Source organism: Hylobates moloch, unplaced genomic scaffold (genome assembly GCF_009828535.3).
Source record: "Hylobates moloch isolate HMO894 unplaced genomic scaffold, HMol_V3 SCAFFOLD_13, whole genome shotgun sequence".
NCBI classification, from domain to species: Eukaryota; Metazoa; Chordata; class Mammalia; order Primates; family Hylobatidae; genus Hylobates; species Hylobates moloch.
In genome coordinates, this window is record NW_026652288.1 from 75,820,091 (window position 1) to 75,833,652 (window position 13,562).

The window sequence follows — 13,562 nt, forward strand, 5'->3', positions numbered from 1 at the left end:
GACACAATGATTTATGGAAATGCTCACATATATTTTTGAAATGGGATAGGAGTAGTAAAATGTGTATCTCATAACTGGGTAGCCATGTTTAAATTAGCATGAGAAGTGAATAAGCGTCAAACTCAAGCCTGATTCATTTAACAAATAAAATATTACCAACTACAGTTTTATATACTGTTCAACATTCCACACCACATCTTACCCTATTTTGAACCTTAAATTTAAGCCTTTATTAAAAACTACATCTGTGCAATAATGCAGTACGTAAATTGTCATTTGTTTCATAAAGATGTTAGTAGATGGTGTCCACATATATATGCATTATGTGTGTGTATGTGTGTATATGTGTATATATATATATATATATCCAGAATTCATTTGAGCAATGTTCACTTATGTTAATCCACATTTATAAAGAGAGAAGAGTATAAGATCCAAATTAAAATGCAATGTCATTATCATTTATACTGTTAAAATCCAAATCATAAAAATAAAAGGGGGGAGCAATATTATAGTTAACAAAAATACTTTAAACTATGTATATTTGGCTCTGAAATAGTCATTGCTCTGAAACGTTACATAATAAATTATAATAACTTTAATACATAATTAAGTTTTCTTAAAAATATTAATAATTGGTTGTGTTTCTTAAATACATTTTCATAATGGTCTAAGGACAGTTATGTTAAAATGGCCCAAAAATTTAACTAGCAGGCAATGAGGAGTTCTTGTTTGTACACAAGAAGCTATTACTATTTAAAAGAGGAAAAAAGACCTCCTCATTTATTTTACACATCTGTACCATGACCTAATCTAAATGTTTTAATATCATTACCTCAGTTCATCCTAGTGATTTTTTGCATTAATATTTACTTTTAATTATAACTTATTTAGTTATCATTAAGGTTTGATTTTCAGTGAATTTGTTAACAGATGCTAATTGAAGTGGCTTAGTAAACCAACTGTGGGATTTAAACTCTTCCGAAGATAGGACACTTAAAAGTTAATACAAAAATCTAGTTCAAACTTTCTCCATTAAGCCTTTATCAAAAGGTCTTCAGAAAGAGGGCATTTTCATTTTACCCCCATCTTTCCATTGTCCTTTTTGTTGGAGATTTCCTAAAGAAAAAGTGAAAGATTGATGGGCCTGGTTATTCCACAGACAGATTTCATACTTATACCTGGAGTTAACATTTTTCTCTACCTACTTTTAAAATTGCCAGCTAAAAAAGTAAAACAACAAATGAAGGGTCAGTTAGGAAACAGAGGAACAGATTTCAATTTTGAATTCAAATTTGGTTAAGCAGAGAACGTGTAGGGGAAAAAAAAATCCAACTCAATTTAATACCCATAAAAGATTGAATTTAGATAAACCTTAAGGTTTTCTATTAAAAAAAATTACAGGATCTGTTAATACTTTACATCTTTAATGGGCTTGTTTTTACTGTAAAGTTTGTTACCACATACCGAAAAGAAAAGTATCTTGAGATAAATTGTTTTGCCAGAATTCTGAAGAAAAAAAAAAAACCCTTAGAATTCTGTGTGGCCACATAACATCTGAATAGTCAAAAGTTTACACTGTAGATAAAAGTAGGAACAATATGTGGATTCTAGTAGCTTTAATGAACCCAATATTTTGGATGTCACGGCAAAGATAAAGAGCATTTCAGAAGAGGAAAGGCAAGGTTTTAAGATTTTCAAGATGATTTTCATATTTTTAAAACACTTAACTGATTCTGTCAATTTCCAGATGTAGTTATAGTTTTACTATAGGTTCTGACTTTTTTCATCAGACTTATGAATGCTATTACAATCAGGGGACATATGTTGAATTATCTTCTCAGCCTAGGTACAAAAATAAGTAAATCGGGCATTATGTTACTGGGTGTAAGAATTGTCATCAATCTCTGATCTTGCTTTGACACCTGATTTAAGCTCAATGCATATGCCCTTAGTCATAAGAATATCTTGGCACTGAGTCAGAAACAGAAGTAGAAGCATGGATGTCAGGAATAGTGAAAGCAATGAGTTCTGCAGGAAGAACAGAACTTCTTTCCATCTCTCCGCACAATCAGGTGATATCTTTCTTTCAACATCTTTTTTTTCAGAGCTAACTTTGACATGCCCAGGTTTAGGGAAGTTATGCTCTTGTTTCAAAGCTACCAAAAATGATTATGTAGTGTTTCATCATTCAAAAAAACCCTAAACCTACAAGTTCTTTGCAAAATGTATCAGAAACACAAAAGCTCTTTCTTCACATATAACACACTGTAATATAGGTAATAGAATACCTTTCATTGTCAAGAGAACAATCTCCCAATTACTGTAATTGAATCAAAATAAAGCATTCATGTTTGTTTTTATCTAAGTCAATGGCACATTCTTCTTAATACAATTTGTTTGATTTTGATACAGTTTAATACATTGCAAACTCATCAATCCATTGTACTTCTTATTGGTAAGTAGATAGACTAAATGTACTAAAGAAACTTTTTTCTTTTGAGACAGAGTCTGACTCTGTTGCCCAGGCTGGAGTGCAGTGGCGCAATCTCGGCTCACTGCAAGCTCCTCCTCCCGGGTTCACAGCATTCTGCTGCCTCAGCCTCCCAAGTAGCTGGGACTACAGGCTCCCACCACCACACCAGGCTAATTTTTTGTATTTTTAATAGAGACGGGGTTTCACCGTGTTAGCCAGGATGGTCTCAATTTCCTGACCTCATGATCCGCCCACCTCGGCCTGAGATTACAGGTGTGAGCCACCGCGCTCGGCCAAGAAACATTTAATTAGGCATGCTCAGCCTTTCTGTTACTGGGTGGTGAAGAAGAAAGGCTTCTTTTTACTAACATTCATTGGGTTTTAAAGTTTAATGGTACTGTAGGAGCTGGTTTGGGTCGAACTGTAAATTTATTATGATACCTTTGGGCTGTATGTCTTTGAAATCCACCACAAGAATTATTTTCTATTAGAATTTTTTAATGTAAAAAATCATCTATGTAAGTGCAATAAAAAAATACATTTTCTCAAGAATTTGTAGTATCAGGAGTAAAAATTACCAAAATTAAAGAAGATGGCCATAGCATGTTGCCTCTTCACAACTACTAACCCCTGGTATACACTTATTTCTCCATATAAAAATTATGTCCCTTCAATTCAGATTCCCTATAAGCAAACTAAAGATGGTAATATTTGTTTATTATTATTACTACTATTATCAAACATTTTAATTTAAGGATGATATTTTAAAAGTAAAACAGGAGATTGGATGTCTTAAACTGGACCTTACTTCTCTTATATTTCACCTTAAGATCTCACTTTTCCTTCAGACCTAGATAAATTTAAAAGGTCTTGTCTAATTAATGAAGTTACTAAAATTTTGTTTTTACCTGTAAAATTTATTCTATAAATAGAAAAATGGAAAAATAAGTACTTGCTTTTTATTAGACTTATGTTGCATACTTATATGAAGAAATTAGTTCCTATATGCTGAAGACTTAAAATAAATCGCAATCTCACTGAGATGTATCCCCTATGATTTAAATAACAAAATGAAACAAATTGGAAGATAAAATAACTTTTAAATTCAGAAATATTAATTACAGTGTTACTTTTTACATGTGAATATTCCGAAAGTGAAGACTCATAATTTCATCCAGCTTCTTTTGGATGGTGGCTAGACAGAAGCAAGAAAAATAAAGGCATAAAACAGAAATTGTTATACATGTAATAAAAATGTGTAATTTACATATAAGTAAAATTCAGCATATATAAACTATATACATGTATATACAATGTATATACATATATAATAGTACTATATATATACACACACACACACACAATGGCCCAATTACACATGTGTTATTGCTCCTATTACTTTTAAAAGGCCTATAGCATATTAAACAGAACATAGTATATTGAAGTGAATACAGTGATTTTAGTGATACTTATTTGTGTTCTGTTCACCTGAATATTCAGTGGAAAATTTTGAGCTAAGTGTAAGTTATAAATGTCTAAGTTCAAATGAAACTAGCTGAAATCACTTAAGATGGAGTGTCCGTTGATTATCACTTCCTCTCACATTATCTTCACTTATTGTAGTCATATTTCTCAAATTTTGTGTAGCATTTCATTAATGCTTCCTTTGTCATAGCCATTTCACAAAAGTGTAACATTTATTGGTCTAGACAACATAATTGCAAAAGGACAGGACTGTACAAATAATGAATTTACACTAAGTGAATAAAAATAATGTGTTGCGATGGTTAAAGTTCTTTTGTTCTATAATTGCATTATAAATTTTCATAATCCTAAACGTATTCTTTTCAAATATCAAGGGTTTAAAGTAATACTGCCAGGTTTAAAAAGAAATCTTCAAGCTCAGTCATTAAATTTTCCTTTCGATTCCCTCCCTCTAAACTTTATTAAAATTATAGTGTTCATCATCCTTATTTTTAAGTATTTGCAATTACACAAAATAATATAGCATTCTAAAAAAAATATAAAAACATCTACATAAATAATACCACATATGATGTATAACATGATGTTAAAACTGTTACTGAATTAAACTAATAGTTCGTTTCCAATTATTTCTCACTAATCCTCTGATAGTTTAAGAGATATTACAATATTTTTATTATTTCTAAATATTATTACTATACTTAGTAATAAAAATAGCAATGAATAATAGCAAATATCTGCCAGAACTGGGTCTGCTTCAGTCAAGTTAGTCATCACAATGAAGTGAATTAGTAATCTAACTTTTTCTTAAAAATAAATATTTTACTGCAGCAAAAACATAAAACATATTATAATCATAGTACCTACATTAATATCCATCGTGTTTAATGAAAACAGATCTGGTATTATATATTGAAGCTAACTTAGGTAATTTTAATGCACAGCAAAAATAAATGTCCTAACCAGGGAGTAGAAAATTTCATAAAAGCAAAAAACTATTCCCTTAAATACAAAATTCCATTCTCATATAAATTTATGTTTACTAAATAAATAAATTTATTTCTCATTCAAGGGTGAAAGTACCACCTATATTTAAGACCAAACAGTCTTACTTTCTATATTTAATAAGTGAAATATAAACGTTATAGTTATCAAGTTATACTGTGATTTGATATCGTTTGTGGACACCCATTTTTCAAACGTTGAAAGCACCAGGGTCTTTTGAGATTGTACTTTAACTTGATTTGTATAATATGCTGTGTTATGAATATGTGCATGGTCATTAAGGAAATGAGGACCATTATCTGAAGCATCTAGCTGTGCATTTTTAAGTTTTTACTATGCATATGCTTTCTATTATTCCCCAAACCATTTGATTAGGAGGAATGGAAGTATAATAAATTGCTAGTTCAGAGACACTCTATAATTTGGGTTTTAAAACACTTAAAGTGTAATATTGGTTTTATGTACCTTAAAAAAAAAGAGACAGATGATTAGAAAGAATAAAGGAGGTGGGATAACCAGAAGAAAGGTGATTTGTGGGAAAGTAAAAAAAGAAAACAAGAAAGAAAAGGAGAAGATAAAACAAAAAAGAAGAATGACACTTATTTAATAATGGGCCTGACTCTTCTGCATAAGAGCTTCATTTCAACATTACACAGACAGATAAAGTGAATGATGTTCATGGGCTTTTTTCTTTTAAAATAATTCCAAATTATATTCAAATAGAGCATAAAAGTTATAGAAACATGTCAAGTGCCCCAGAACTGCAATTTTATATGTATATACTTGCCTTTTTTATTTTTATGCATACCTATGCTGATATTTCTATATAACTAATCAAGAGAAATATAAACATATTCTTGTAGACATTCATGGGGCTTTTCATTTTGTTACTACAATGCCTTCGTGCTATTGTAGCTGCTAGACTCATTCTCTTTTTGTGAAAAAAAATTGTGATGTAAGGCTTCAGTGACTTGTGATGAATTACATTCAACATGTAATGATAATTCCTACTATGGGCACTTTGAGGAAACCCTAGCAGAGAACACTGACCTCACTGCACAGTTCTGCAGGTCCTGGGTCTGTGAATCTCTGGAGCTCTGCTGCCCTCTAATGGCCTACTTAGATAAGTGCCTGCCTCATAGGTCTGTTAATTCTTAAGTTTCCTCCACCAATTTGATACCGGCACCAATAAAAATCCAATATTCTTTGGTTTCGCTCACATATAAATGGATCTAAACTTGGCTTGTTGTCAGGTTAATTATTCAACATAATTTGAATGTCATATGACGAAAAACTCATTCAGCATCCTCTGACTTAATTCAAGCGTTATTGGGGCCAGTAGCTGTTAAGTGGTTGGAGAATGGTAGCCAAATATAAGTGACAGCTTTCACAGGATTCTGGCCATCTAAATTGGCTCCAAGGCCTTTGATTGGGCCTTGGAGCCAATTTGTGTGTGATTTGTGTGTGATTGGGTTGTGTGGGTGTGTGTGGAAGCGTGTGAGTGTGTGAGGGTGTGCATGTAATTGGACTACATATTTTAAAAACAATAGCAATTTTACTTTCCGATTTCTTTATCTCATTTATTATCTTAAGATGTATGGATCCTTGATTACCTTCTCCTAATTAATCCTGTACTTCTTAGCGATCTAGTTACTTTATTTTCTCCCCCTTGCATCTTGCCTAGGAAACAGTGCGTCATTGGTTACTAAGCTTGAAATTCATAATTCAAGGAAAAGAAGTAAACCGTAAGTCACATTTTAAGTCTCAATTATAGCCTGGTTTGGACTAGAGATGGTGGGATATAAGATTTATCAACATCACAGTGCATCAAACCCGTTAATAAATTACTTTCTACGTAACAAGTAAAAGAAACCATTTTTTAAAATGGGAGCACAAAAGGCATGGCATAGCTGGAGTTTAAGGTTCAAGCTTTGTATCCTCTATATATAATGTATTATGTTTTTCAAAAACTTTTTATTAGGAAAGCTATACCAGACGCATAATCACTATACAATGATTAAACATTACCTTTACAATTTATAATCACTGAAATTACAGAATAAATATATGCACATTTCTTTTGAATCTTTGTGTGTGAGAGAGAAAACATTAAAAGTGCTTCCTACAAAGCTGTTAGTGATATATACCCAGTTGCTTTTTTTAATATTATATATATATATAAGAAAGTGCAGATGTTCTCCAAAAAATCTTGGCATCAGGATGAAGTGTCACAAAGAGGGTGCTCATCCCTAGGCGCATGTCTTCGGCTGTTAAACCACCAGGCCTCCACTTCAGTAGAATCCAGCCTAGAATGTGACTTTTCCCAGGGTGGTAGGAGAGATGCTGTGAGCTGTACACTAGCAGTGAAGGGTAGTAGAACTATGGAGAGGAGAAAAATGGATCAAACCCGAACTAAGCAGATTGGGTTGAATGGAAATGGTATGGAGTGTGTGTCTGTGTGTGTGTGTGTGTGTGTGTCTGTGTGTGTGTGTGTACCTGCACCAGCAGGAAGAAACTGCAGGTTTAGGGACCACGGTCTGCAGATGGGTATGTGTATGAGACACAAGATAGTGAGTGAGAACATTCGAGCAAGACCCGCCCCCTCCCTCCCCGTCTTGCAGTTTCCAGGCATGCAGCAAACTGCATTGTTAATACATGTACAGAATCTGTGCCATGATGAGAAGAAAGAAAGCCACAAATGACAAATGTCAACCTGTTTCCCCCCTCCCTTTAAATCAAAACTACAACTAAAAAAAAAATAGTTACTGAAAATAAAAAGACACATTGAATTTTACTTAATTAGGATCCATACAATGATCCCCAGTATACCTTATACATGGCACAGTCAAAGTCTCAAGTTTCAGTATAAAAAAATAATGATAACATTTGCTGGCAAAAGTCTGCGAAGGCACTTCATTGATTAATGATCTGAGTATGGCCCTTCCTCCAAATCACATCTGAGAGGGGAGAGCATACATCTGTATTCTCTAGTTATCATGCGGTTTTAGTTTTGTTCAGGGTAGGGAAGATCGTGAGGATGGAGTTATTGGGACAAGTGTAAAGGGAGCAAGGGATATATTTCTTTTATTTTCCTTTTCTTTTGGAAAAAAAAAAGCACTAATATATTTTCTTCTCTCTGTTAGAACCTATATGTTGTCTTCTCCAGGACTTCGAGGTAATCCGGCTTGGTTTGAAGTTTGGCCCTTAACTCGAGGTAATCACTTTTTTGGGTTTGGTGGTCTGTGAAGCCCTTTCCAGCCGAGAAGAGAAGGGTTTCTTTGAGCCTGGCATCCTGCTGTAAGTCTGGGTATTGCATGCCAGGAGGGTGCACGTGCAGTTCCTTTAATTTGGGCACTGTTCCATAGAGACAGTCCACAAATCCCACTGTGCAGGGGGCAGGCTGTGGCCTCTCTCGATCTAGTAGCATACTGCCACCACCACAGCCTCCCCCAGGAGGAAACAGCACCACCCCACCATTTTTCTCATGGTGGCGGAACCCTGCCAAGTCTCCCGCAGTTCCCCCAACTACTCCTGAAACCCCACCAACTGCTGGGTGGTGAGGGTGAGGGTGATGGTGATTCACCGTCACTATGGTGTTAAGCTGGGAGCTGGACACTGCTAGGGCCCACTCCTTCTCTTTTTCCAGCAAGGTCCGGTAGTTACTATGGTTCTCCTTGGGTGTCTCAGCAAACTGCTCACTTCCTAGGAGAGCCTCACCCATTCCCGGTGGTTGTGTCCCTGGACCTCCACATTCGGCACTCCCTGCTTCCTGGGCTGATGAAACAGCCACCTCCTCCTCCTCACGAGGCTTGTAGATGGGGTTGTTGCACATTTGGGTAACTGGGTGGGGGATGTACTCATATACATGACCCACGGGAGGGGCCTTCTCTGGAGAGGAAAGAGTTGGTCGACCTCCACCCCCACTTCCGCCACCACCACCTCCACCATCCTCAAACAGCCGGTGGCATTGCATTTGGATGCCAGTAAGGTCCACACCTTCCTGCCGCTTGCTTCTGAAGGGCAGCTTCTTTCGACGCCGTCGGAGTACGTAGGCAAAGAGGCCTGCAGTAACAAAGACCGCTGAGAAAAACAGAACCAGCAGGCTGAGAATTAACACAGAAAGTGGCACAGGGCCCCCAGGAGGAGAAAACTCATAAGGTGATGCACTGGTTGGTGCCCCAATAAGGTGAGAATCTCCAGGCTGGGCTGGGGATGCTCCAGCTGGTGCAACGTGCAGCATCTCTGGGCAAAGAACTTCCAGCTCAATAGTGCGCACATCACGGTGCGTGAGGTTCTCGGGGCTCCTGCAAAGCACATCACCAACCACACTGACTGAGCTGATGGTTTCGATCCACTGTTTAAAGGGGACCAGGTCACAAGTGCAGTCCCAAGGATTCTCATTGAGGTCTATCTGGACAATGGCATTCAAGTGTTCCAGGACACCAGCCACAGGAAGATAGAGGAAGTAGTTCTTCCTCAGGTTGAGCCGGGCCAAGGATGTGCCTGCAAAGGCGTCTGTTGGCAGGGTCCTCAGTAAGTTATTATTGAGGAATAGCAGCTTCAAGTTGGGCATGAGGCTGAAGGCTGCAGGCTGGATTTCCCGGATGACATTGAACTCAAAGTACAAGTAGTGCAAACTCTGTAGGCCTCGGAACATGCCTGGTGTCAGCTTCTCTATATCGTTGCCATTAAGGAAGAGGCTCTTTAAGTTGGGCAAGTTGATAAAGGCCCCATCTTGGACATAGGAAATACGATTGTTCCCCAGATGCAGGAGATCCAAGGAAGAAAAATTCCAAAAATCAGAACGGTATATTTTCTGAATCAGATTGCTACTCAGATACAGTTTCTTGGCATTCAGGGGCCTTGGAAGAAGTTCAGAAATGTTATTAAATCCTCGCTCTTTGCAGTTGACAGTCAAGCCAAGGTCATTGATGTGCAAATTACAGGTACACCCAGTGGGGCATATAATGGGGATTGGTGGTCTGGTCTGATAAGGAGCAATGGGAGGCTGGTTTGGACCAGGATATAAAGCTTGGGAGGTGGAGGGTGGCCTTGGTGTTCGAGGCTGTTTGGTGGGCTTAGGCTGTTTATTTGAGGACTTGTATTCAACAGAAGAAGCAGTAAAATGAACAGAGGATAGCATTGAGGAAGGCTTAGTTGGCCACGCATTCTCCTTACTTGACGACAAATGTGGAATTCCCAAACTAGACTCTACCTCAGAGTCAGACAACAAGGGACAGAGTTCTGTCTTCCTGATTTCTCGTAGGTCCTTTCCATGGAAATGGAAAGGGGTCTCACAGGTAATGTCTCCCACCAGGGCAGTATAAGGAATGCGTTCCAGCCAACTCTTCAGTTGTACAATTTCACATGTACAGTTCCAAGGGTTTTCTTCCAGCTGGAGCTCCATCAGGCTTCTGCCAATGTGATCTAGCATTCCTCGGTAAAAAAGAACCTTTAACCTATTTCCACGTAGGTCCAAATGGGTTAAAGAGACGGCCTTAAATAAATTGGTTGGAAGCATGGGGATGAGATTATCATTTAAAATCAGAACTCTCAATTTACTTAGGTTGCGAAATGCCCCACTCTCAATACGTTTAATGACATTGTAATCTGCCTGCAGATATTCTAGACTTTCCAAGCCAAGGAAGGTGTCATTTCTGAAGACATCTAGTTTGTTTTCATGTAGATATAGTCTCTTTAAAATCTTAAGACCATTGAATGCTCCAGTCTGAATGTCCTGCAATGCATTGTTCCCAAGATTAATAGACACAGCATTATTCAAATGAAGAAAACTGTTGGTGTATAATTTCCTCATAGAATTCCTCTGCAGATACAGTTTAAAAGGTCTTGACCAGAACTCAGTAATCTGACTAATATTTGTAAATCCTTTACTGTCACAATGTATATGAAAGAGGCTTTCTTTAACTTCACAGTAGCATGGATCAAAACAGGGCTCATCTATTTCCTCTGAGTCCTCTATTAGGGGAATCGGGGTAGTCCATCCTAGAGCAATTGTGCTTAGAAGAATTATCCACAACATCCTTCCTCTGTGAAGCATCTCAGCTATGGAAGGTTTCATCGTTGGTGGTTGATTACAAAACTGCAACAGAAATAAAAATGCAGATTTTTAGCTTTTAGTCATATGTACTATTTTAATTGACTCCTACATGTGGGGCATTTTAAGAGCTATATAAAAACTTCAGCAATTGTTGAAGTGACACTCAAAATGAGCTAGCAACATACTTAATGTTTAGAGTGTGTCCTATATTTTAAACTTAGGAGACTCTGAAATATTGAACCATGCAGTGACGTTTTCCTGAACCAAGCCATACTTGGTAAACGGCATATCGCATGAACAAAAGCAGTCTGGACTGCCTCTGTATAACAAACAACAGAACTGGTATATCGTACTTCCTTTTAGGCATAGGCAGATTCAGTAATAATGGCAATAATGTGGCCATTACACCTGTTTGCCTGTTAAAACTCATGTTGACATCAAAGATACTCATAATAAATCTGATTGGAACTCTGACAGGAAAAATATGTTCTTTGAATTATAGGTTTTGACTATTAAAAAGACATGATATACTCCAAAATTATTATATTGATTAGTGTGATAAAGTATGAGTGTATTGCTCAATATCAGATGTTGAGATGTGTAAAATGATCAGCATCTCAGGAAAACTTAAGATTTATTTTTATGAAATGATCATAACATGCTTTATTACAGTGTATAGTCAGTATGTACACTATATGTCCACAACTTCTTGCCCAAGAATAGCTTATTGTCATCTTCTTTAATAAATAATTTGTATATATTTGTATCATTTGACTATCTAAAGCATGTAGGAGTGATTAGCCCTTCTAAAAAACATGCCCATGCAATTGTCAGAGCTAAAGATAGGGACAGCTAGAGGATGCTGAGTCTGAAAGTGTCTGAATTAAAACATTTGCAAAGCTTAGTTTGGAATGTGTATCTGCACCTTCAAGATCAACTGAGGAACCCTGTAAAAAAGCTGGAAGAGCAGGTGGCTGGTTGGAGGGGAGGTGGGTAGTTAAAGTCAAGAGAGAGTGGAAACCTCTATTCTTACCTGCTGGTAAATGATCTATCACATGAAATACATTTCAAAAAAGATATCATTCTTTTCCAGGCAGAAGAAACAAATGCAGTGCACTATTCTGATAACATAGTCTTCCTCTATGCATCGTTTTCCTTGCCTAATAACATCAGTGTATGAAAATGTTTACAGAAATGATAATAATTCAGTTTTATTACAACTCTCCTTCCTGAGTCACTAAAATATCAATCAAAATTGAATAGCTGATTTTAATCAACAAAAATAAACCAAAGTTTCTAGCATATATTTTCCTCACAGACAGCACACAGAAAAATATATTTCATCAATCTTCTTCTTAAAACACAATGATATAATTTATAGGAAAAGTGAAAAAAATAAATCTTCACATTACACTTGCCTATAATGTTCCAGGCTGTAAAGAAAGGAGATACCGTGAGAAAGCAAAGAGAAATCTGCCTCGGACATACAATACTCAAAAATTAAAACCAATTAAATGAAAAAGAGGGAGAGAGAAAAGGCTACATTGCAGTATCAATTAGTCTTCCATTTCCCTCATGAAATATTAAAATCTACTGAAGTTCTTTCTTCCCCATCTTTAATATTTTTCTTGTTTTTCAGGTCCCTGTGGTTTAGGTAAAAAAGGCTACAGATGTGTTGGACTTACCTATTTTGCCAGAGTTTTTTGGGTTTCGGTTTTTTTTTGGTAATTTATTTATTTATTTATTAGCATGGAACCGTGAAAAGAAAAAAAAAAAAAGCTTAAGTTTAAGGATTCTCTCTCTTTCCCTCCCCCTCCCTTTGCTTTGCTGAAGCTGAAGCAAAAGGGGATAAAGGGGGTTGGGCGGGGGGACTAAGAGGAAAAAAAAAAAGCAGCAAGCTTGAGACGTGCTGGGAATGCAATGGGCTCTTCAATGGGCTTCTTTAGGATGCAGAACTGCCGCTTGGCACACTCAATAGAGGAGGGAGAAGGGGCTGCAGCAGGCTTCCAGCTCTGCTGCCCCTGCCGCTGCCGCCGCGGTGGCTGCTCTCTTTGGGTACCCACAGCACATAATTGGGCACTGGGAGGAAGCACAGGAGGGAGGCAGGGAGGAAGGAAGGCTCAATCACAGTGCAGAATCTCAGACTTCTCTCGCTCCAGCTTTAAAAATATCTATGTGCTATATCCCTGAACCCGGCATTCCACGTCATGAAAATGAGCTCCAAAGGGAACGCGCTTAGCATGGGTTCGGGAGCGAGCACTAGGAACCCCTGACTATACAGTTGTGAGTGAGTGAGTGTGTGTGTGTGTGTGTGTGTGTGTGTGTGTGTGTGTGTGTGTGTAGGGGAAAGAAGTAGAGGGGTAGAGAACACAAATTGGCAAAATAAGAAACAAGACAGAAGGGGGAGTAGACCAACCTATGGGAAACATTTCTTTGGTGGGGAAGGTGGAGATGGGGGAGGGGGACAGAGATAGGCATTTTCTTTCTTTCTTTCTTTCTTTCTTTCTTTCTTTCTTTCTTTCTTTCTTTCTTTCTTTC

The 13,562-nt window shown here is 37.0% G+C and overlaps 1 protein-coding gene across 2 annotated transcripts in view; it reads right to left on the minus strand.

The window, feature by feature from the left end:
• Positions 1–3,400: 3,400 nt before the first annotated feature.
• The window catches only part of SLITRK3 (SLIT and NTRK like family member 3), a 13,818-nt gene continuing 3,656 nt past the window's right edge, over positions 3,401–13,562 (minus strand). For both annotated transcript variants that reach the window (XM_032173944.2, XM_032173942.2), the window contains exon 2: positions 3,401–11,066. In XM_032173944.2, the coding sequence (XP_032029835.1) occupies positions 8,106–11,045 (2,940 nt within the window). In that variant the 5' untranslated portion in view covers positions 11,046–11,066 and the 3' untranslated portion in view covers positions 3,401–8,105. The remainder of the gene's footprint in view (positions 11,067–13,562) is intronic.